This window comes from Mustela nivalis (assembly GCF_964662115.1).
Source record: "Mustela nivalis genome assembly, chromosome: 14".
Lineage (NCBI taxonomy): Eukaryota > Metazoa > Chordata > Mammalia > Carnivora > Mustelidae > Mustela > Mustela nivalis.
The window spans coordinates 774728-800333 of record NC_139033.1 but is presented as its reverse complement, the minus strand read 5'-3'; the positions used below and the strand labels follow the sequence as shown (position 1 = coordinate 800333).

At 46.5% G+C, this 25606-nt stretch overlaps 1 protein-coding gene across 5 annotated transcripts in view; it reads left to right on the top strand.

The window, feature by feature from the left end:
• The window catches only part of ACACB (acetyl-CoA carboxylase beta), a 122772-nt gene that overhangs the window by 35400 nt on the left and 61766 nt on the right, over positions 1–25606 (top strand). For all 5 annotated transcript variants that reach the window (XR_014303055.1, XM_082700081.1, XM_082700082.1 and 2 more), the window contains 13 exons: positions 5735–5867; positions 8451–8589; positions 10672–10781; positions 11007–11088; positions 12321–12419; positions 13639–13748; positions 13858–13968; positions 16815–17024; positions 17302–17472; positions 19906–20067; positions 21666–21829; positions 24134–24284; positions 24401–24504. Coding sequence is in view for 4 of the 5 variants with exons in the window: in XM_082700081.1 (XP_082556207.1) it covers positions 5735–5867; positions 8451–8589; positions 10672–10781; positions 11007–11088; positions 12321–12419; positions 13639–13748; positions 13858–13968; positions 16815–17024; positions 17302–17472; positions 19906–20067; positions 21666–21829; positions 24134–24284; positions 24401–24504 (1746 nt within the window). In the remaining variant the exon portion in view is untranslated. The remainder of the gene's footprint in view (positions 1–5734; positions 5868–8450; positions 8590–10671; positions 10782–11006; positions 11089–12320; positions 12420–13638; positions 13749–13857; positions 13969–16814; positions 17025–17301; positions 17473–19905; positions 20068–21665; positions 21830–24133; positions 24285–24400; positions 24505–25606) is intronic.

Sequence of the window (25606 nt, the reverse complement as noted above, 5' to 3'; positions counted from 1 at the left end):
GCTGGGCTGACAGCTCTGCTGTGTAGTGGATTGCACATGAAGCCATTTCCAAAGTCATCCTGCAATAGTTTGTCCTCTGCCCACCTTGGAACAAATGCCGGCCAAAGGTCAGCCCTCCAGAGCCAATGCTGATTGGCTTCTAGCTTTGTCAAAAACAAATAAAAATAGCCAGTAGCCTGGAGACTGGGTCTGAAACAGGGCACACACTGTGTGTTCACCCACCTAGTTAGTTATGATGGGCTTGTGACCCACCTGAAGAAGGGGTTCTCTCATCAGTTTTGTAATCAAAATGGCGGTTGAGAATGGTTTTTCCAGGCTACGAAGTAGTGGTTTTCTCCTGGTTAACTTTTCTTTGCTGTGCTTTAGGCCAGGTTGCTAGAGTTTTAAAAATTTTATTTATTTATTTGAGAGAGAGGCAGTGAGAGAGAGCATGAGTGAGGAGAAGGTCAGAAGGAGAAGCAGACTCCCTGTGAGCTGGGAGCCCAATTCGGGACTCGATTCCGGGACTCCAGGGTCATGACCTGAGCCGAAAGCAGTCGTCCAACCAACTGAGCCACCCAGGTGTCCCAAGGTTGCTAGAGTTTTAATGTTTGTGTTGGAAGTGGGATGTCTGAGACCATCTGAAGCCAAAAGATCAAGCCAGCCAGTTGGGGAAGGCTGTAAACAGAGTGGATGGTTGGTGAGGAGACCCTGGCCAGAGCAGAGGCTGATGCATTTCCTGGTGAACCTGGGAGATCAGCAGCCCCTGATCCTTTCAGTTTCACTGCACTGAAATGATAATAGAGTTCACTGGTGCCAAAAGCCATCTTTTACTTTCTATGTGTTATTTAACCTATACAACATAGTGAGGTATGTGTTACTATCCTCATCGTACAGCTAGAAATGCTGAGTGCCTTGCCCAACAGATGCCAAAATGGCCAGAGCTTTGGCCTCCCTATTAAAAAATTCATAGCTTTCTTCTTATTGAAAATAATATATTATTAGGACACCTCAGTGGCTCAGATGGTTAAGCGTCTGCCTTCAGCTCAGGTCATGATCTCAGGGTCCTGGGATCCAGCCCCCATGGGGCTCCCTGCTCAGAAGGAAGTCTGCTTCCCCCTCTCCCTCTGCCCCCACAACACCCACTTGTGTTCTCTTTCTCTCTCTCAAATAAATATAATCTTTAAAAGCATAACATATCGTTGCAAGAAACTTAAAAAATATAGATGGAGAAGAGAACGGAAACCACCAGTAACTCCACCACCTGAGATGGTTGCCATTAACATTTTGGCGTCTGTTTTCTGAGATCAGGAGCCTGCAGATTAGGGCCTTCTGGCCACATCTGCCTGTTTCTGTAAAGAAATAAAGTCACTAAGAATAAACTGAGCTACTTGCTGGTTGATGGGATGTAATTATGATAAAAGCACTGTTCTCATTTGCAAGATGATACTGACTTTCCAAAGTACTTTTCTAAGATCTTGTTTCAGCAGTTCCATCCTAGGAAGTCTTAGGAGAAAATGTGCTCACCGTTTGTGGTAGGTAGTGAGTTTATCTTAGGCTGGAGATCGTTTGTTCATCTGTCTGTTCATTCATTCAGGCCCTATGGCTAAACCCAGTTGAGTGGAGAAAGTCTTCATTGAAAACATACCCTCTTGTGTCCTGGAAACACATTGTTCATTTCTCTTTTTGTTCCCCTGGCCCAGAGCTCTGTGTTTTTCTTTGTGATGGGCAGATCCTTTGGCAGCTCACCCTGGGGAGTGGGGCAGATGGCAGGTTTGTCAGAGGCTTTCCCATACGGAACTTGTACTAGACACGAACACTTGGCATAGCAGGAAATGCCCACACCCGGCATTTCCTGGTGTGGTAGAAACAGCCCCAGGCCTGCTGATGTGCTCTGTGACCCCTTTGCCTGTCTGGGCCTCCATTTGCCCATCTATAAAATGGAATTTTTATTTCCTGACTCTGTATTTGCTTCCAATTTTCCTGGGTTTTGCTCAGATGATAGATGGAGGCATATCCATCCTTGCCCCCTCAATAGCCACTGGACACATGTGGGTGGTTAACTGCTAGCCTAATTCTTGATAGATAGTTCTCAGCTTAGTGCCTTATCACTACCTTAAGAAAGTGGACTGAGGGGCACCTGCCAGGGTGGCACAGTCGGTTGGGTTTCCAACTCTTGGTTTTGGCTGGGGTTGTGATCTCAGGGTCATGGGATCAAGCGTGCATTGGGCTCTATGCTCGGCACGGAGTCTGCTTAAGACTCTCTCTCCTGCTGCCCCACTCCGTGCTTTCTCTCTCTCAAATAAATAAATCTTGAAAGGAAAAGAAAAAAGAGAAAGTGGACTGAATGTGCATGCCTGATCCTCTTCCTGTCAATGTCCCGCAAACAACAGCAAAGAGATTTTTTTTTTTTAAAGTTAGATGAAACCCATCAAGCCTGGCAGAACAGTGGGGGAAGATTAGCAACAGCATTTTAGAGGCCAGAAGCAAATGGACAAGCAGTAACTGGCTTAGTAGAACCAAGAGGGCTGAGTCCTAAAGCAGCAGTGGGGACAGCTGAGAACATGGATCTGTACTCTGAAAGGCGTGGGGGCTGGCAGAGTCAGGTACCTCTGCACCTGGGGGGAAGGGGGGGTACCAAAATGAGAAGAACTGGGTAAAAGATGCCCAGATCTTCTTGCCTGCCCACTTGTACCCCAACAGAAAATGGGTGATTCATTCCCTGGAGAGGGAAAAACAGAGGGTCTTGGGACTGGGCATTGATGGGCATAGCGGAGGCATATGAGGTCTGTATCCCAAACAGGGATCAGGGTCTGTGTAGGGGCTGAATTCTGAAATCTTCCCTGTCCTCCACCCTCATACCTGTCCCACCACTTCTTCCACCACCCCTTCCCCTACCATCCCTTCCCCAGCTCCTGGCCATTTGAGAATTGGACCGCTGAAGGGAGAAAACTCTAGTGTACTTGGGGTTCCCCGGTATAAAGCAGCCCCCCTTCCCCTATCTTGAGCATTGAGCTCAGCATCCACTGGCCCCATCTCAGTACCTTTTATCAGCCCTTTAGTTTTTGCTCTTGGTCACGAGGAAGTGACTGAGGTCTGAGTACCATTTCTAGTATGGAGAGGAGATCCCAAAAAAACAGAGGAACACAGGAGACTTGGAAGAAACAGAAACCATGCCAGGAGAAGAGAACTTGAAATAGCAGCCATTAATACCCCTTTTCAAGCCAGGGAGGGGGTTGTACAGTTAGGAATAGGTTTCACAACAAGGAAACTTTGCAACCCAGTAACAAGCTCTTGGGTATTAAAAAATGCAGCACCAGGTTAGGAGAGAAGACTGAAGGAATTAGCCCAGAAAGCAAAAGACAAATGATAGGAAATAGGAGAGGGGGGAAAAAGACAGAAACTTGGTGGCCAGTTTTAAGAATTTCAACATCCAGGGGTGCCTGGGTGGCTCAGTTATGCCTCTGCCTGGTTATGCCTCTGCCTTCGGCTAAGTTCATGATCTCAGGGTCCTGAGATTGAGCCCCACATTGGGCTCTCTGATCAGCAGAGAGCCTGCTTCCCCCCCACCCCCGTCTTCTGCTCTGCCTACTTGTGATCTCTCTCTCACTCTGTCAAATAAATAAATAAAATCTTAAAAAAAAGAATTTCAACATCCAAATAATAAGGCTTCTGGAAAGAATAGAGGAAAATTATGCAGGAAAATCATTTGAAATACTTGAAGACAAATTCCAGAATATGAGTTTCCACATTGAAGGAGTCTGGAGATCCACAGCCCTGCTAGATGGAAGGAGGCACATACCTGAGTGCATCCCTGGGAAACTGTAGACTATGGAAGACAGAGACAAGATCCTATAAGCTTCTGGATACAGAAAAACAGGTCACCTGTGAAGAATCAAGATATCAGAACAGCTGTGATTCTAGCCAGACACATTGGAAGCCATGACACAATGGCACAAGGTTTCCAAAACTCTGAAGGAAAAGGTTTTCCATTATAGAATTCCATACATAGCCAACTGATAGGGTCAAACATGAGATCAGAAGAAAGACAGTTTGAGAACTTGCAAGACTATGAATCATGTACTACCCCTATCCCTCACTCCTAAACATCTTTTCTTAGAAAGCTACTGAAGGATGCCTTCCACTGAAACAAGATAAGAAACCAAAGAAGAGCAATACATGGAAGACGGGAAACAGAGATCCAATGTAGAATCAAAGGGAATCTCCAAGATGATAGTGATGAGGTAGCCCAGGGCAGCCAAAAGCAGGGTATGCATGTTGAGGGTACCATCATCAGGGGCTGTCCCATTGTACCATCTTTTCAACCAAATACAACTACTGGAGAATATGTCCCTCCAAATCAAGGGAGTTCACCAAGAAAGAGGGAGCCATTTGATCCCCCAAATTAGGGATCAAACCCTGAGGAAAGACAAAAAGAATCCTAAGGATATCAGCAAAAGGAAGTCTCAGAATGACAGTTGTGTAGGGGTCTGGAGAAGAACCACTCTGGATGACTGTAGAGAGTAGAGGCCTCCAGGAGGGATGTTGCCAATGAAGAATGATGGAGCTAATCAATTATGTCATGGATATGACATAATGGAGGATATGAGAAGGAATGGATGGCATTAGCAACAGGTACAAGGAGAGCTACGCAAAAAAAAAAAAAAAACACAACAACAACCTCCCAAAAAACAAAAAACAAAAAAACAAAAATCCCTCTGTCTCCAGGAAAAAAGAAAAAAAGGAAGATCTGGTCTACCCCGGCCCTCATCCACGAATAATCCCAGACTCATGAAATCCCACATATGAAATCTGCCAGACTGCAGTATGCCTGCACTGAGAGATTGGGTGATGGGAAGAAGATGGGATGGCTGAGTAAGAGAACTCCTTCCTTGACTCTCCAGATCAAAGAGCTGTATTTTGTGTTTTAAATGATGTGTTTTAAATTATGTACACACAATGGTGACATTGTTCAAAACTATGGAGAGGTATCAATGCCAAGAAAGTAAGTGATTTCCTCTGGTATTTGGTTCTGGAGGGAATGGGGCAAGGAGCCACCATTTGGTTGTCATACCGTTTTTTAAAAAGAATTTTTCTCTTTTTTTCTCTCTTTGAGTGTGTGAGCACAGGGGCAGGCAGTGTGGGGGGGGGGGAATCTCAAGCAGACTCTCCACTGAGCATAGACCACAACTCCCCTGACCTAGGGCTCAATCTCATGACCCTGAGATCCTGACCTGAGCTGAAATTAAGAGTCAGGCATTTAACCAACTGAGCCACCCAGGTACCCTGGTTGTCACACATTATTTGGTGTTACAAAAATTTTGAGATGCACGTACAGAAAAATGCATGAAGGCAATCAGTACTGTTTAATAAGTCTTAAGTATTGGACTGTGTAGACTTTCTCCCTGATCATAAACCTCCCCTCCCTGTAAGTTTTTTTTTTTTTTTTTTTTTTTTGTATTATTTGAGCTCCCGAATTGGGAACAAAGAAAGTAAAAATTATTTTAGGATTAAAGAGCTCAGTGTACAGCTTGGGGGGCAGGTCAGGGGATCACTCCTGCTTCATTCCTACACCGGCCTCTTGAGTCTCCTTGTGAAATGCTTCAAGGTCCCCGGTGAGAACTATAAAGCAGTGGGGGCATCTGATGGGCTCCCACTTCTCTGTTGATGTTGTTTGTAGGTACTAGGCCTCTGACTCTCTCCCCGAGTGGCCCAGGCTTCCTGGCTCATCAGGTCTGTCCTCTTTCCTCTGCAGACCTAGCATGTCTGGACTCCACCTGGTGAAGAGGGGCCGAGAACTGAAGAAGCTGGACCTGCACAGAGACTTTACTGTGGCCTCCCCGGCTGAGTTTGTCACACGCTTTGGGGGGAACCGGGTCATTGAGAAGGTAGAGATGGGGTCCTGGCAGTCGGGGGTGGGGTGGGGCCCCTCTTCCCAGCTGGAAGGGAGAGCACCTGCTTTAGGCTCGTGGTCACGCTGCAGAGAAAGGGCCAGGCCGCCCCTCTGTGAGGACTTGCCAAGTGCTATGTGCTGGAATTCATCACCTTTCACCCTCCCGACAGCCAGAAGCAACAGGTGCATGACCCCCCCTCACAGGAGAGGAGACTGAGGTCTGCAGAGACCACGAGGTGCCTTCGTGCAAGGGACTGCTTTCTAGGTTATCAGGGGCAGCCATAAAACCCAGCTCTGCCCTTCTGAGGTGTGGAACTCCTTCCAGGAGAGAAAGCCCATATGTTAAAATAATAGTGATGAAGCGAATCAGCCAATATTTGCCGTAGTTTATAAAGGGTTTTCACTTTGTTTCCTGTTCCGTGGGGTTAAGACTCTGGGCCACAGACTGATTATTCCCAGGGTATTCGTACAGGAGCCAAGATGAGAGATTTGACATTGGTTGTCCAAAATCATGTAACTAGTTAGTGCTGGAGTCGGGATTTGAACTCAGGTTTGTTTGACGAGACCTTATTCTTTTCCACTTTACTTGAACATGTGGTGGTAGTGATTATAATAACAGCAGCAGCTACAACTTTTTAAAAAATATTTTTATTTATTTGACAGACAGATCACAAGTAGGTAGAGAGGCAGGCAGAGCAAGAGGAGAAAGCAGGCTCCCCACTGAGCAGAGCCCAATGCGGGGCTCAATCCCAGGACCCTGGGATCATGACCTGAGCCAAAGGCAGAGGCTTTAACCCACTGAGCCACCCAGGTGCCCCAGCAGCTATGATTTTTTGAGGGCCTACTTGGCCTGGCATCCTCTAAAGCATTTGCTTTACATATCATATCTCATTCACCATCCCCACTGTCCTGCTAGTCGATATGATTTTACAGAAGAGGAAACTGAGGCTCAGGGAAGGGAGCTGGCTTGCCCGGTCTTACAGCTGGTCAATGGCAGAGCTGGCATTTGAACCCCCCCTGGGGGCTTCCAGAATGTGCTAGAAAAATGGGGCCCAGGGAAACTGACTGTCCTGGGGTCACCCAGAGCCCTTCCTTCTTGACCAAAATTTGCTTTGGTAATAAGGTTAAGAAAACCAAAGTCCTGCAGTTCCATCATTGCTCTCCAGGAGGTATTTCTGGAAGGAGAGAACACTGAATCTGAGCCCAGAGCTCTGGGCTGCATCTGCTATGGCCACTCACAGGATATGACACATGGGCTCAGTTTCCCCTTCTGCAATCACATTCCAACTCTCTAATGAGAATTGTCCTTCAGGGCTGTTATGAAAATCAGTCAGTAATAGGAGGGGCCTTAAAATTACGTTCTTGCAGTGGAAGTCAAAGCTTTGAAGCCATATGCCTATCTTTTTTTTAAAACAGGAACACTAGAGCTTGGTTTTATTTCTTATAGACCGAGCCAGGAAGTTGACCAATCTGAGCTCCTTACATGGAGATGAAGCTCAGAGAGGGAAGGGGTCTGCCTAATGCCACAAAGGAAGGTCATGGCTCATTAAGAATTGAAACCAGGACCTTTTCTGTTGCTCTCAGTTGCTGAGGACAGGCAGCATCACTGCCTTTCCTCTCCACCAAGTCCAGGACCTTTAATCTCCGGAATGCAGAGGTAGCCATGGGATTGGGGCAGTTCAGAACACAGGTCTGACTGTGTGGGGCTCAAAAATCACATCTCTGCCACTTACTTGCTGTGTGATCTTGGGCAAGTGCCTGAACTCCTTGAATTTTAATATCTTTAACCCCAAATAAATATAAGAATACAACCACTTTCAAGGGCTGATGTGAGGGTGAAGTGAAATATATGGTGAGATATATTGTACTGTAGCTTGGTACATACTAGGCCTTCAAAAATAGGAAGTGCCAACATTTGAGGGTGCCAACCAAGGAATCAAAATCTTTCATTCATCCCATCCTGTCCATCTGATCCATCCATCTGTCCACCCATCCATCCATTCCCTGATCCATTCCTCTGTCTTCCAGCCATCCCAACCATCCTTCTATCCATCTACCCACCCATCCATTCATCCATCCTTCTGTCCATCCATGCATCCACCCATCCATCCACCCACCCACTGTCTGTCCATCGATCCACCCACCCACCCATCTGTCCATCCATCTATCCATCCACGCACCCACTCATCCACCTGTCTGTCCATCCATCCATATATCTATCCACCCAGCCACCCATCTGTCCATCTGTCCATCCGTCCATCCATCCATCCATCCATCCAATCCTCTGCCTGACCATTCATCCATCCATCCACCGACCCACCCATCCATATGTCCACTCACCCACCTGTCCATCCATCCACACACCCCTCCAACCATCCATTCGATTCTCCCCCACCCACCCATCCACCCAGCCATCTGATCGTTCTGTATTCGTGCAGATAGCAGATTTTGAGCACCTCTCTGCCAGGCTGTGTGCTGTAAAGTAGCTCTAGAGCTGTGACATGGACCCAGGATAGCATGCAGCTCCCAGCACAGGTAGATGTGCAGCTCTGGCCCCTTCCTCATTTCCCTTGTGCAGGTGCTCATCGCCAACAATGGCATCGCTGCCGTGAAGTGCATGCGCTCCATCCGCAGGTGGGCCTATGAGATGTTCCGGAACGAGCGGGCCATCCGGTTTGTAGTCATGGTGACCCCAGAGGACCTGAAGGCCAATGCAGGTACCAGGGCCTTGGCTCCTTCCCCTCCTGCCACCCCATGTTCTTACCTGCCCTCACCTCTTCCATTATACCCAGGCAAGTCCACCCTGGGCCCCAGAGTCCCAGGGTACCTCTCCTGAGCTCGCATTTATTTGCCTTTTCTTCCTTGTTTAATTAAAAATGCAAATGGCTACTATACAAAGTGGAGATCCCATCTTGGAGAAATGTCCATGTTACAGCAGATTGGCCCCTCTTTTTCCAGGTCTTTTTCCCCACAGATGTCTGTATTGTACTTCAATCATGCATCCTTCTGTTCATTTGTTTTCTCTGTCTGTTAGCACAGATCATTCTGTAAATAACTGTTGGACAATTTGTTTTTTTCCTGTGAATCATCTCATCCCTTTACAGACCTTTATCCACACAGTAGTCAAAATGATTTCTTAAAAACACAGCTCAAGTCCTGTTAGCAGCTCTAAATGCTTAAGAGGCTGCCATGCTGTCCCCCAGTCCCTCCCAGAGCCTGGGCCCTGGGCTCTGCCTTGCCCAGAAGCAGCCTCCTTTTAACTCAGAGGAGAGATTTGATTGTCAACCCTATTTTATAGATGAGGCATAAGGACAGAAATCATTCACCTAATGTCATACAGCCAGTATGTGGTGAAGGCAGGATTAGAACCCCAGGCTGCCTTACCCTGTGGGGGCTCTCATCACGCTCAGACTCAAATTTCAGGTCCTCAGGCCAGTTAAGGTGCCCTGCCGGCCTCTTGGCCCCATCCAGTGTCTCAGCTCTTCAACCCTGGGTTCCAGCCACGCTGGCCTCTTCGGTTCCTGGGCCAGTGGAGCTCTTTCCTGTCACAGAAACTTGGAACATGCTGGATCTTCTGCTGACAGTGCTTTTCCCCAAAGCTCCTGGCACAGCAGGCCTCCACCCCTCCCTGCCCCAGCCTTCCAGCCGTGTTCTCCTGTGTGGCTTTCCCAGAGGGCCCTGGCATTGACCCCAGCCTGGTGTTACTCTGTCTGTTTTCTTTTTTCTCTTCTCTGACAGTAGAGAAAAACTCAGGGACAAGAGGGAGCTCATCTGACTTCTTACTCTGTCGCCTCTGGGACCTCCCCTGTGGCTGACACTTTTGTGTTCCACAAACATCGGAGGCAGGCAGCTTGGGAGGAAATGCCACTCTTGGTTCTCTTTCAGGATCCGCACATAGAATTCTACCCTGTTCCTTCTCAGGATCCCAGAGAATTCCTTAGTACAGAGTGACTAAGCCTTGCCTTGGGCACAAGTCTAGTGTGTCACACTTTAAAACACTCTCCAGTGAACATCCTCTTATCACTCTTGAGCTTCATCGATGAGTAGGATTTTTTTTTAGCACATATTTCTTCCGAGAAGTAGAATTTCTGGTGTAAAGGGCATGAATATTTGAAAATGAAAACATTGTATTGTATTCAGCCTTATAAAGGAAGGAAGTCCTATCACATGGTACAGCATGGAAGGACCTGGAAGACACTATGCTAAGTGCAAGAAACTAGTCATAAAAAGACAAGTATTCTAGGATTCCCCATAGATGAGGCCCTAGAGTTGTGAACTTCATAGAGACAGAAAGGTGGTGCTGGCCAGGGGCTGCAGGAGGGGGAAAAGGGCAGGTATTGTTTCATGAGTTGAATTTCAGATTTGCAAAAGAAAAAAGTTCTGGAGATCTGTTTCACAACAGTGTGAATGTACTAAATGCTATTGAACTGTATGCACAAAAAATGAGTTAGGTGGTAAATTTTATGTTGTATGTTTTTCACTGTGATTATAAACACTGTATTGTTTAATAGCAAAACAGTATTAAGAGAAACTGGAAATAGGAATTAATCGAACACCCCACCTCTCATCCCAGCCATTCTGATAGCTTCCTTCCTTCTTTCTTTGTTCCTTCCAGGCCTTGTCCTGATGCCTCTGTGTTTTCCCATAGTGGAAGTCATGTTCAGTTGTCTTCAAATGATCATCCACACTTGTCCCTTGTGGCCATAGAATCTTCTCCATTACCCTTCCAATGGCCATAGGTTGTCATGCAGTAAACTTGAGCCTCTCAGTTTTTCTCTCCTTTTCTCATCTAATTCCAGAGTATATCAAGATGGCAGATCAGTATGTCCCTGTCCCGGGAGGGCCCAACAACAACAATTATGCCAACGTGGAGTTGGTTGTGGACATTGCCAAGAGGATCCCCGTGCAGGTAGGTTGGGTGCGTGCCCCAGTCTGCCCACCGCGGGAGGTTGGGTGATGCCCTGAGCTCTGGAGCAGCTCATTCCTGCCTTTCCAGAGGGACAGAGGCTCCAGGTCCTCCAAGACTCTGAAATCCAGAGCTGTTGTGATGCCACGAAAAGCCTCCATGTGTGACGGGGTTGGTGGGGGAGCTCCTCAAAGGAAGATCTTCATTCATGCCTCTCTGTGTTTACAGGCGGTGTGGGCTGGCTGGGGCCATGCTTCCGAAAGCCCCAAACTGCCGGAGCTCCTGTGCAAGCACGAGATTGCTTTCTTAGGTACAGTGTGTCTCTGTTCAATAGACGGGAATCGGGGCATTGACGGAACATTCTGCCGGGTTGTGTCCTCTTTCCAGTGTAGCCCTGCAAGGTGGGAATCAGTTTGATATTCCCACCTCACCCTTTCATGGTCAGGAGCACGCCGGGCCAGGGTGGGAGGGAAGGTTGGCCAACCCAGGGACATAGGAGCCATTGCCATGGGTCCCACAGGAGAATGACGCTGGACAAGCAGGACCCTCTGCTCGTGCCTCTGCCAGTACCGAGATACCAGCCATGTTCGGATATCTGACCGGGTTTGGAGGTCACATTTCTGATAAGCTCACGCCTTTCTTGGGCTAGTCTCAGGGCTTTGGAATGCCCTAGGATTCCAAATTTAGGGACTAAGTCTCTATGACTTATGAGGGAAAATGATGCTTATTGCCGATGGCGTCTGTTTTAGGATTTGCATTTATAAACTTTGTGTGTGCAGCCATGCTGACATCTTTGCATGGTTTAGGGGAATCATTTACCCTCCACAATAAATCCCTCTTACCTCTCCTTCACGCCGGGCCTCCAATACACACTGTATTTGAAACAACTCAGTACGAATCAACACATGCTATCCCGAGAATCTGCCCAGTAACTTGTGCTTGCTGATGTTTTCTCTGTCTGTAGTCTGACTGGCTGTTACATGGGGCCCTCGTTACCCCTTAGCTCCTCTGGAGCTTGGTGATCCAGCCCACAGGCCAAGTCCAGCCCGCTGACTGCTTTTGTAAATGAAGTTTTACTGAAACACAGTCTGGCTCATGCATTTATGTCCTGCCTGTGGCTGCTTTGGCCCAACACTGGCAAAGCTGGGTATTTGTGACAGAGACAAGCAGACCCACAGAGCTGAAAATAGGTCCGATCTGGCTCATTATAGGAGAAATTTGCTAACCTAGGGTCTAGTTTTTTTGAGATGCTAGCTTGCTCTTTGGTCTAGCTTGTTACCTTTTTCCTAAGAAGTGAATTCTGTGGGGGCCACATAGCTTCGGTTATAACTCTGACGAGGTTTACAATCCACATAAAAATAGCAGACTCCTTCCACATCTGATGAAGGAGCAGATACCAGATTTTTCCCTTCCCCAACTTGATGTTCACCTGCTCGAGAACTAGGACCTGAGTACTTTTCTTTGCACATTGGACTGGCACTTGGCTGCAAGTGGCTTGTGACTAACTCTATTCTGCCTTCCCCCTTTGTCCCTGATGTTCAGGCCCTCCGAGTGAGGCCATGTGGGCCTTGGGAGATAAGATCGCCTCCACCATTGTGGCCCAGACACTGCAGATCCCAACACTGCCCTGGAGCGGAAGTGGTGAGTAGCCTGAGCTTCACTTTGTGGGGGATCTCTTCCACCCAGTCTGAGCAGAGGGGGTGACAGGTGTATGCATTTTTTGTTCTTTCATTAAAAAATTATAAAATCATTATTTTAAATTTTAAAATTATTAAAGCGGTAGTATAGTTTCATTGTAGATAGCTTAGAAAACTCAGAATTCCAAAAAAAAAAAAGAAAATGAAATAGAAATCATCCATAATCCTATGGCCTGGTGTTGAACATTTGTTATATTCTAGGTGCTTACCTTTTCAGCCTTTTTTTCCTAGGCACATCCTTTAAAAATCCAGAGATCTTATATTTACTATCATTTGTGACTTATTTTTTCTCACTAACCCTCCTATGTCAATAAATACACTTTAGAACATTTTAAATGTCCGCATAGGATTTTATCAAATAGATATATCATAATTTATTTAACAGTCCTTTATGGTTAGATGTTTAGGTTGTTTCCAGGCTGTTTACTCTAATTTTTAAAAAATACTAGAAGTAGGGGTACCTGGGTGGCTTAGTCGATTAAGTATCCAACTTTGGCATGGGTCATGATCTCAGGGTCCTGGGGTTGAGGGTCCTTGGGCTCTATGTTCAGAGGAGAGTCTGCTTCCCACCCTCCATGCTTGTTCTCTCTCTTTCTCACATAAATAAATAAGATCTTTCAAAAAAATACTAAAAGTAATAGAGTCTTGATAGTCTATTAGCTATATCTCTATGTATTTTTTAATCATTTCCTTAGGATAAATTCTGAAAAGTGGAATTTCTAGGATAAATTAAAAACAGGAAAAAGTTTTGGGCGTTTCCTATCCAATTTTATTTTTTTCATTCAAAGATGAAATTTTAAATTCAGAATGGAAAGTTTATTTATTTTAAATCTTCACAGGGTTTTAGAAAACAGTGATTTACATATAGATGACACCAGTGAGTAGAATTGGAATTTTTTTGAGTTCAGGTTGATGTGGTTGTTTGTGGTAGGCTCAATCTGAATTTCTTAAGTTTGATTTCCCATTCAAGGTTGAGTCAGCCCTAAAGAAAATTAAAAGCCGTTATGGAAAAATTAAAAGACCATGTCTGGATATGGTTGGTCTAGCGCCCAGGTCTAGAGAGGCTTTGGTGAGGGATGGCCCTGTGGTTTCTGTATTGTGTATCTCTGCCATCCTTGGGAGGATTCAGCTTTTTTTTTTTTTTTTTTTTTGTGGTTTTCTAGGTCTGATGGTGGAATGGGCAGAAGGTGATCTGCAGCAGGGGAAAAGAATCACTGTCCCAGAAGATGTTTACAACCAGGGTTGTGTGAAAGATATAGATGAGGGCTTAGAGGTAAATACAAGGCTTGGGGGGGGGGGCAAGATGCTGGAACCTTATCATCATCCCAGTAGCTTGGAAACTGCCCACCTTCTAAAGAGGTCTGTTTGTCCTTCACCCCCAGGTGGCAGAAAAAATTGGTTTTCCCTTGATGATCAAAGCATCCGAAGGCGGTGGAGGGAAAGGAATCCGGAAGGCAGAGAGTGCTGAGGACTTCCCAGTCCTTTTCAGACAAGTGAGCTCTTCTTTTGGAGCACTTTTCCATATATCTTTGGGGAACTGTGTGTGTTTAGTTGTTGGCCACCAGATGATTTTCGTTAGCATTACTGTGTCGGAAACAAGTAGGACACTTTCGGGAACTGGAATATTGCTGGGCTGTGGGCCGAAGCAAATGTGTATGTTTTCTGCCACAAGTCCCTGGTTTGGGTTGATCCGTACCCATTTCCTTGGATGTTCTATACTGTGAATGCATGTGACTTTAAATGATTTCGGAGATACAGGGCTAGAGTATCTATCTGTTTGTGACTATATTTATGTCTGTCGGAAGAGGGGACATTTTGTCAATTTTAGTAGTCTTGGTATTTTTAACATCTCTAGGTGACTGACTTTTGTTCTAGGAATGAACCGTGTATTTACTGACTTGTAGCTGGCTTTTCACTTTTAAGACTTTATACCTGTTTTAGTTGCCCATTGGCAATGTTTAAAAAAAAAAAAAGGTAGGCTAATGATCTTCCCGTTTTTAATGCAACTATTTTAGAATTTCTAGGCTCTCTTCTAGACCTTGTTCACATGCGTGTTTTAAAGAGCTGCATTCATTTTCCATGGTGTTTTGTTCTGTTTCAAAAAAATTCTAAACTGGAGATCACAGGTGTTCCATTTGTTCCAGTCTTTACAATTATTTTGATGATTGCATAATATCCCTGTGTGTCTGTAGTCTTCCTTATCAAGGAAGATCACTTTTTTTTTTGTGAAATGTTATGCTTGTTTCCACTTCTGTTGTTATGAGTAAGGCTACTATAATTCAATATGTTTCATAATAATATATACTATTTATAATACATATTATACAATATGTATTATATTGTATATTGTATATTATAATGCATTACATGATAACATGGAACATAAATAATGCTTTTTCTTTTCCCTCCTGAATTGTTTTTTTGGGTAAAAACTATGTGCCAAGGACTTAGTTAAATAACATGCATGTGCACATACAAAGACACGTCAATAAATTGCTTTCTAAAAAGGTTTGCCAGTTAAACAGCTGTGGGCAGTATATGAGTGTTCTATAAAGTTGTAGTTTCTCTATCACATGTCTCCCCTGGGCTGGATAGGTTTCTGGGGTACTTTGCGAGGAGAAGACGTTCTGTTTACTTGAAAGTTGCAGAAGTAGCATGCAGTCTCCATCTCCCCTTGGTTTCCCATTGTTCACATCTTTGTTAGCTCTGCCATGTTTGTCACAACTAACAGATTAATAGGGATACATTTCTATTAAGTTAACTCCAGACTTGACTCAGATCTCACCAGTTTCCCCCACTAATCTCTTATTTCTGTGTCAGGATCCGGTCCTGGATCCTCTTTTACATTTAGGGTCATTAGGTTTTAAATCTTTCCCCCTCTTCCTTTCTTTAAAATAGATATTACTTTTTAGGGCTGTTTTCAATTCACAGCAAAAGAGAGTGGAAAATACAGGAGGCCCATATCCTCACTGCCCCCACACACGCATGAGCGTGTTTCTTTTGATCACATGAGTGCAGTATGAAGATGTTCTTACGCGAACGTTCAAACACTTTAGGGATAGGTTAAGCATAAAAAAGGAGCATTCTCTTTTCACCACCACCTCTGAACTCCTCCCTTTTCCCAAATGTAACCAATTTTTTAAAGAAGTTTTTAAAAGATTAAAAAAATTTTTTTAAGTTTTTATTTATTTATTTGATACAGAAAAAGAGAGATCATAAGTAGGCAGAGAGGCAGGCAGAGGGGTAGGGGAAGCAGGCCCCCTGCTGAGCAGAGAGCCTGATGTGGGGCTTGATCTGAGGACCCTGAGATCATGACCTGGGCTGAAGATAGAGGCTTAACCCACTGAGCCACCCAGGTGCCCCAGATTTTTAATATTCTTTAGAGTAGTCCCTACACCCCAGTGGGGCTTGAACTTACAACCCCGAGATCAAGAGTCTCATGCTGTGCCGACTGAGCCAACCAGGCACCTCTGTGTCTACTTTTATGTAGACATTCATAACAGCTCTATTTTATTATTTTTCATATAAACAGGGCCATCCCATATATTACTGCAGCCTGCTTTTTATTTTTATTCATTTATTTATTTGATGGAGAGACAGAGTGAGAGCAAGAACTCAGGCAGGGGGAGTGGAAGAGGGAGAAGCAGGCTTCCAGCCGAGCAGGGAGCCCGATGCGGGGCTTGATCCTAGGACCCTGGGATCCTGACCTGAGCCAAAGGCAGACGCTTAATGACTGAGCCACCCGGGCACCCGTACAGCTTACATTTTTAAAAGAAATTCTTAGCAATCATCCCATTTGAATACTTTTTTTAAATATATATATCATCATTAAGAATTTCTGGACAATTTCCTTTTAGCCATCCAAAGGAAGATATAAGTCTAAATGTGGATTACACCATGGACAGCTGGCTGAGAGAGTACTGTTTAAGAAGGAGGAAAAGAGACCTGCTCAGGGGTGGCATGTTTTGGTCCCATTTTTATTCACAAAACATTCTGTGTGTTGTGTGTGTTCCTGAATGTGCAGCAGAAACCACTATGTACCCAGCTCCTACCGGCACATTAACTTAACCAATTAACTCTTAACGACATTGAACTCTTACCCAGCATGCTCCCAAATCCTAACAGCACATTATCTCTAGGAGATGGGATTGTGGGGAAATTCCGCCTGCCACATGGTGTATTTTGACAGTGTTGGACTTCAAATGAGGAGAACGGCATATCTGCAAGAGAAGCGAAACAAAGCTAAACAATTAGCAGAATCGTGGACATATTTTCAGAGGGCTTCCCACCCCAGCCCTGGTCCCCCAGGATAAAGTGAACCACTCTGCTGTCCCCCCAGGTGCAGACTGAGATCCCCGGCTCCCCCATCTTCCTCATGAAGCTGGCCGAGCATGCCCGACATCTGGAGGTCCAGATCCTTGCTGACCAGTATGGGAACGCCGTGTCCCTGTTTGGGCGTGACTGCTCCATCCAGCGGCGGCATCAGAAGATCATTGAGGAGGCGCCAGCCACCATTGCCATACCAGCTGTCTTCGAGTTCATGGAGCAGGTGAGCTCTGCAGAGCTCGGGTCGGAGAAGGGTTGGGGGCAGCTGCAGGGAGAGACTGTCTCTGCTCAGCCAGCAAGAGTGCCCTACAGTCCGTCTTGCTAACATGGGGTGGGTGTCCATGAAGATACTCAGGGGCCCTGCTAGGGAATGCGATCTCCGAGGTCCCAAAGGATGCCCAGCAGATCCTCAGCATTTGGTGGGGAACCTAGTAAGCTCCCCGTGAAGAAGATCCAAGAAAACCACTGGCAGCTGTTCAGGCTCTGTGTCTTCTTTGCAGTGTGCCGTCCGCTTGGCCAAGACTGTGGGCTACGTGAGCGCGGGGACGGTAGAATATCTCTACAGCCAAGATGGCAGTTTCCACTTCTTGGAGCTGAATCCCCGCCTGCAAGTGGAGCACCCCTGCACAGAGATGATCGCGGATGTCAACCTGCCGGCTGCCCAGCTGCAGGCAAGGACCTGGGCTCAGAGCCCCGGGATTTCTTCCAGTGGGGCTGGCATCCCCTGTCCTGCCCTTAGTAGCCCGTCCTGCTCCCCTCTTGGCGGGCTGTCCCCGGGGAAGTGCGAGTGGCATCGAGAGCCACACAGCCTGAGAACCTTCTGTGGAGTGGTTCGTCACCTTTGTCTGGTTGTGTGGCCCTTTGAGACATGGACAAAAACCTGTTGAATTTTTTCCTGGGTGGGGATATATTTTATATAGTTCGAGGCATTCATGGACCCCCCGCTCCGCCGTTCTCCATTCACAGACCCAGAGAAGTATTTCTCAATCTTTTTTTCATTCCTGCCCCTATAAGGAGCCTGTTTAGACACCCCCCCAATTTCTCCCCTTATAAAACTTAAATATCACAGATATACTGTATATGCTTTTGCTGAAGACGTATCTGGGACTGATACCTACAAGAGTAGAATCATTTCATCCCCAAGAGCAGATTTACCCCCTTGAGGGACAGTATTGTCCGTACTGAGTTGGGAACTCCTGCACAAATAGGAACTCCAGTGCTTAAAATGTATAAATGTATGTCTCCTTGCTTCCTTTCCTCCCTCCCTCCATCATCGTCTTTATTCTTTTCTACTTTGTCTGTCTTTCTTTCTTTCTTTCTTTCTTTCTGTCTTTCTTTCTTTCTTTCTTTCTTTCTTTCTTTCTTTCTTTCTTTCTTTCTTTCTTTTAGTTTGGGAAAATTTAGAAGAAATGTTACAACTATAGTAACTACCACCTATCCCCTGTGCCTCAACCTTTTGGTTGTTAACTGCTAGCACATTTGTGTTCTTTCTATTTGTGTGTCTGTGTAATCTTTTCTTTTTTTTGGCTTAACTTTTTGAGAGATGTTTTGACTTGAACCTTCATGGTGTTTTGCCTGTAAATACTTGAGTAAAAGGACATCCTAAGAGAAACATCATTCTTAAAAAAGAAAGAAAGAAAGAAAGAGAGAGAGAACAAGATCATTCTGGCACAATACCACAATAAAATGATGACACTTGGAAAATAAACCACTAATGCCCCTGCACATCTACCTAAAATTAAAAGTATAAAATTTAAAAAAACGTTTTGACTTTTTTAAAAAAAGATTTTATTTATTTACTTGAGAGAGAAAGAGAGTGTGCATGCACAGGAGCAGGGGAAAGTGGCAGAGGGAGAGGGAGAAGTAGTTCCCTACTGAGCAGGGACCCCAAAGCAGGGTTCGATCCTGGGTCCATGGGATCATGACCCGAGCCCAAGGCAGACGCTTAACTGACTGAGCCACCCAGGTGCTCTAAAACTGAATATTTTATAAGATCAAATATCACCTTAAGATTTCCCCATTGTGGGACGCCTGGGTGGCTCAGTGGGTTAAGCCTTTGCCTTTGGCTCAGGTCTGGATCTCCGGGTCCTGGGATGGAGTTCCACATCGGGCTCTCTGCTCAGCGGAGAGCCTGCTTTCCTCTCTCTCTCTGTGCCCATCTCTCAGCCTACTTGTGATCTCTTTCTCTATCAAATAAACAAATAAAAATCTTTAAAAAAATTTCCCATTGTCCCAATAATATCCCTTTACCACTGTTTCTTATTTGTTGTTAAGATGCTCAGGATCTGTTCCAAGACCTCACATTCCATTTCATGGTCACAACTTTGAGTCTCTGGTCTGGAACCCCACCTCAGGGGTACTTTTTGTTCTCAGTGGTGGCATTTGTGGAGAGCTCAGGCAGAACAGCCCTCGGTGTGTATTTGCCTGACTACTTTCTCCTGACGAGAGTCCCTGAGACATTTTCGTGAGTCATTCCTCAGGCTGTGTGTGTCAGGACCATAATTGTGTCTTGTGCTCATTCCTTAGGGCCAGCTTTCGGGGTCCTTTTAAAACAGTTAACTCTGCAGTGGGACACCCTCCTCACCTTCCATGGCACTCGGGATTTGTCATCTTCATCTGATTCCAGCATTTTCTTGTTGCGTGACATGGTTTTATAGAAAGTTGCTGCTTTTCCCGTTGACACTGTTTGCTCCCTGGGGGCAGAGTCAAGCCTTCTGTCTTTTTCTTTTATTTTTTTAAAGATTTCATTTATTTGACAGATAGAGCCCAAGCAGGAGGAGGGGCAGGCAGAAGCAGAGGGAGAAGCAGGCTCCCCGCTGAGCAAGGAGTCTGACCTGGGTCTCAATCCAGGGATGCTAAGATCATGACCTGAGCTGAAGACAGACGCTTAACTGGCTGAGCCACCCCGGCGCCCCTTCTGTCTTTCTCTTGCTTTGCATCTCCTGCCACCATGTGGCCCAGTGTCTGCTGCCCGGCAGGTGCTCGGGATACCGAAGATATTTCCTGCACCTCTTCCTCCGTGACGTCTAGCTGTGCATTCAGTATTTGGGGGCCTGGGTATTAGTGGGTACTGACCATCTGTGGGGTACATTTCTTCGTTTCAGATTGCCATGGGGGTGCCATTGCACCGGCTGAAGGATATCCGGCTTCTGTATGGAGAGTCGCCATGGGGCGTGACACCCATTTCATTTGACACTCCTGCCAACCCTCCGCTCGCCCGAGGCCATGTCATTGCAGCCAGAATCACCAGTGAGAACCCTGATGAGGCAAGTTTGGGTGTTTCCCTGCGCCTGCTGCCTCCAGGCTCCCAGGGTGGGGCCGACCCTGAATATTAGCTTTGGATGAGAGATGCCCAGGCTTCCTGGAGGACAGACAAGGGAACTGTAGCGTGGGAAGGCAGTGGCTTCTTGATGGGAAGGGTATGCCCAGCACAGGGGCAGGTCCCGGCAGGCATCTTGTTGCTCACGTACAGGACAGTGCCACTGAGAGGCATCGTTTTCCCTGCGCTATAGCTCCAGAGGCTAGGGTCTTGCCTTGTGCCTGGGATCTGCTGAGGCTGTGATGGAGCCCCAGGGCTGGACCCTACGGGCCATGTCCATCTTTGGGACAGGCAGCCAGCTTTTGATCCCAGGTTTTTGGTTTTCTGCCCCCGACCCCCATCCTCTTTGCTGCACCATAGATGGAGTCTGGTTCCTTGTAAGGAGTTCCTTTGTGACTTTTTCTTCTCTGTACCTTCAAAATCTAGCCAGTGGCATCTGTCATACTTGATGTGCTTGCTTGTGGTTGACTGTCACATCAGCTGCATAGACTACCACAACCTCATTGTTTAATGATTACATTCAAGAAACTTGGGATAAGAGAGATTTGTCTCCCCTGCCTGCCTTTTAATTAAAGAATTGTAAGCTATGGTAGCTGTAACAGCTTGGCATCTTTGGCTGCAAACAACTGACTCTGCTGGGGGACAAGTGAAATGGGAATTCTTTAGGGGGATGATGGCTTGTTTACAGTGCCTGGGAAGATGGAGGACTCAGAGTGGAGATAGCCAGGCACCTGCAATTCTCCATCTTTCAGAACGGATGCCTCCATTACACAGGTCAAGAGCCTTAATTCCAGCAAGAGGGTCCACGTCCATCCACCCTTACCAAAATTATACTGAGGGGGATGGGCCTTCTGTACCACCCCCACGTCCCATAAGCAAATTAGATGTGTGTTCGCATCACATTTTCATAATCCTGGAATTCAAAATCCAACCCTTCTTCTCTTTCATTTAAACTTTTCATTACTGACAATGTCAAGTTTATAAAACCAGAATGAACTTTCACTCAGTTCCATCAGTGAACAGCGTTTCCCCTATTGTGCCTGTACCTTCTCCCCCATCCCAACATGATTATTTTCATAGTTTGTTTTTTTTTTTTAAGATTTTATTTAATTCTTTGAGAGAGAAAGACAGAGCTAAGAGAGAGCACGAGTGGGGAGGAGAAGGTGAAGCAGGCTCCCTGCTGAGCAAGGAGACCGTGTGGGGCTCGGTCTCTAGACCCTGGGATCATGACCTGGGCCAAAGGCAGCAGCTTAACTGAATGAGCCACTCAGATGCCCCCCACTTTTTAAAAGATTTTATTTATTAGAGACAGAGACAGTGAGAGAGAATCAGAGATTTTTTTAAAGTAAAAATTACATTTATGCATGAACATCTTGACATGGGTACACCCACACCGCTAGTGAGAGAGATCAACGTTCTATTGATCACACTAAGCTGTGGGTTGTGGTGGAGGTTCTGGGTTTGTCTAGGATTTAATTCTGATGCAAATATATCTGGAGTGATGACCCCCTCCTTCCCATTTTGCTTTTGCTTTCCTCACTCCAGGGGTTTAAGCCAAGCTCTGGAACGGTTCAGGAACTGAATTTCCGGAGCAACAGGAACGTCTGGGGTTATTTCAGCGTGGCGGCTGCTGGCGGCTTACACGAATTTGCTGACTCCCAGTTCGGGCACTGCTTCTCCTGGGGAGAGAACCGGGAAGAGGCCATTTCGTTAGTATCTCCCTGCACCCCTCCTCTTTTCCCTCCTTCCTTGCAGAAGCTAAAAGCCTGGGGCTTCAGAAACAGTAATACTTTAGGAGGTAAAGGAGTGAATCACAGAGCAGACCTTTGCTGAAGTCCAAGGGCGAAGTCTCCCCTCTTCCTGTATCTGAGATCCGTGAGGTCAAATCTGCTCACGAGTTCACCAAGGTCATTTGGTCTTGAGGTCATTATGGATCGCACTTGGGAGAGATTCCAAAAGGGGATTCCAAAATTTAAAAGGTGCCAAGTACTAGAGCTTTTTAAGAAAAAGGGGTGTGGGGCTACTTCTTTAAATTTAAACCTTATAAGTAGGTCCTGGAGAAACCCACATTGACAAAGGGGTTCCTGAATCCCAAAACACCCACATCTCCTGTTTCTCCTGCCTTGCCCTGAGCGCAGAAACGCAAAACCCAGCTCACTTTGTAATTAAACATTCTTGTGTTTAAACGTTCTCGTGTTTAGAGTGAAAAATCCCCAAAGGCTTTGTGGATGTTTTGTTTAAAAAGCATTATAATTGGGGCTCCTGGCTGGCTCAGTGGGTACAGCACAAAACTCTTGATTTCGGCATTGTAAGTTCAAACCCCACATTGGGTGTAGAGCTGACTCTAAAATAAAATCTTTAGGGACACCTGGCTGGCTCAGTTGGTTAAGTGTCTTTCTTGATTTTGGCTCAGTTCATGATCTCAGGGTGGTGAGATCAAGCCCCACGTAGGGTACCTTGCTGAGCATGGAGCCTGTTTAGGATTTTCCCTCCCCTAGCCCCCTCACTCACTCACTATCTCCCTTTCTCTGTAAAAAAAAAAAAAAAAAAAAAAGGAAAGAAAAATTTTAATTATAAAAAAAACTTAAAACATAATAAAAAAGCATTGAAATCTATCTAGCCCAGGGCACTTAGTCGTGATTTAAATTGATTTTGGTGATTTTGATGAGTGGGCTTCATGCAATCAGTTTTAATCAGGCTGAGTGAAAAATGGAAAGGGGAGGGAGGCCAGTCAGTCTGGCCCATTCTGATCTCTGATGGAAACAGCCTGTGGCTTGTCCTATGCTGGCCATAGGGCTATAGACTTAAGAATTCAGAGGGAAAAATTCTGTTGTTGTTTCTTTGAGAGAGAGAGCACTAGTGAGGAGGAGCAGGGGGAGAGGAAGAGAGAGAACCTTAAGCAGACTCCCCACTGAGCACAGAGCCTAAAGCAGGGGCTCTCATGACCCTGAGATCATGACCTGGGCAGAAATCTTGTTGGCCGCGTAACCAGCTGAGCCACCGAGGGGCCGCTAATATGGTCTAATAGGGGGACCAGCTGTGTCCCCTTCCCCAGGACTGAGGGCTTCCCAGGATTTGGAATTTCTCACTGCTAAAACTGGGCACGTCCTGAGCAAACTGGAACAAGTTGGTCACTCTTGAGCCCAACGGCTTGATGCTTACCTGCAGACTCCGGGCCCGCACCTGACTTTCCTCTGACTACTGATGAGTTCATTTGACCTCAGTGCATCTTTCTTTCCCTGGCCCTGAATTGGGGTTGTTCTTACCCCTTTGCCACGCCTACTGAATGCACATGGGAATGCCATGACAGGTATAAAAGCTGTCCTCTCCCAGGAGGAGAATTGCTCTAGTGCCTCTTCTTTCTCTGGTACAGTCTCCCTATGATTTCCTAGGGATTCGGGGCTTCAGCCCTTCGGGCTGGAGCCCTCTTTGGGGAGAGGCCATCCCTCTGGGAAATGGGAGGTGGTGACCAACCGAGCACATGCAGACAGGTGACTGCCATACCCTGTGTGGGGTAACAGCGTTGGTCTTCCGTTAGACACACCTCGTGCATACCCTGCAGAGCAGCTGTGTGGACTGCTCAGGGGGGTCGGGGGGTAGCACCTGCTCTGGGACATGGGGATTTAAAGAGGTCCAGCTGCAGGGAGGCAGAGCAACCGGCTATGGTTAATAAGAATCATAATCACAGCCATTCATCATGTTCATAACGGCTGACCTTATTTATCGGAGACTATGTGCTTTATATGGATTGTCTCATTTTAATTCTCCCAGCACCTGTGTGAAGTCAGGGTTATTTCCTCATTTTCCAGATGAGGAAACTGAGGCCCAGAGTGATTAAGTTACTTGCCCAAGATTGCTTGACCAGTAAATGCTGGAGCCAAGATGGACACCTGGGCTGCTGGACTCAGGCCCCTCTCTCAACTGTGCTCTTCCGGGCTCTCCGAGAACCAGGCAGGAGCTCTGCCGACACGTATGTTAATTTGGAAAACGATCCATGTGCCTTTCCTCTCAAGGAACATGGTGGTGGCTTTGAAGGAACTGTCCATCCGGGGCGACTTCAGGACCACCGTGGAGTATCTCATTAACCTGCTGGAGACTGAGCGCTACCAGAACAATGACATCGACACTGGCTGGTTGGATTACCTCATTGCTGAGAAAGTGCAGGTGGGGAGCTGCCCTGTTCTCCCCTCAGGGTCACGGAGGCCCCCCACCCCCGCCCCACTTCCTGGCTCCCCGTGGGCTTGGTCACCACTGACACTGAAGGGCGGAGTCTCTTCTAGGCTGAGAAACCAGATATCATGCTCGGTGTGGTGTGCGGGGCCTTGAACGTGGCCGACTCGATGTTCAGAACTTGCATGACGGATTTCTTACACTCGCTGGAAAGGTAGGGTGCAGGGGTAATTCACCCTCTTCTCCATGGGATGTGTGTTAGCGGCAAGTAAGGCAGAGAATTAGGCAGCAGGCAATTAGGGAATCCTGCCTCTGAAAGGAATCTACTTGCCTCTGAAATTCCTCTCCTGTAAATCAAGGCTGCAGGAGAGGAGGCCGCTGGTGGGGGGGGGGGGTCTCAAGGGGACCAGCCCCAGGCAAATGGCTGTAGTCTTAGTCATGCTGACTTGTGTAAGGTACTTCATAGCACTTGAGTTCAAAGAGGAGATGAATTGAGAAGCAAAGCAGGTGATAGGTCACCTCTGCAAATGTTCCTTCCAGACCCTCACCTGAGTTGGGTGTGGCTAGTGAAGTGGACCAGCATGGAAGTTTGGGCTCACCATGAGGATGGGCCAGTGTTTCTCAGCCCCAGCACCCTTGACATTTTTGACTGACTGTTTTATTGTGGGGGCTCTCCTGTGCACTGTGGGAAGTTAGTAGGAGTCCCCCATCTTTCCACCAGGAGTCACCATAATCAAATATGTCTCCAGACATAGCCAAATGTCCTGGGGTAGAGGCAGAAATCACCCCTAGAGACACTGTGATAGGCAAATAAAGCTACCAAAACAACTTTAGAAAGGCAAGAGATGTTAGAGCGGGTTGTCATGCTTGTGCAGAGTAATAGAGTAGCAATGCTTGTGTCTCCTTCCTTCCCACATTGGGAATTTTTTCCCAGAACGAGCATTAAGGATTTTGCTTCCTGGAAAGCTGTTTTGAAATTTCTCACCCTTCAGCAAGTGCTGTTCCCTTAAGTTCTGAGCAGTGTCACATTCCTTGCCTTTCCATAGGATTTAGCTTTCTTTCTTTTTTTTTTTTTTAAAGATTTTATTTATTTATTTGACAGAGAGAGATCACAAGTAGGCAGAGAGGCAGGCAGAGAGAGAGGAGGAAGCAGGCTCCCCGCCGAGCAGAGAGCCCGATGCGGGACTTGATCTCAGGACCCTGAGATCATGACCCGAGCTGAAGGCAGTGGCCTAACCCACTGAGCCACCCAGGCGCCCCCAGATTTAGCTTTCTAAATACAGCCAGATGTGTTGGTGTTTAGGCGAGGCAAAGAG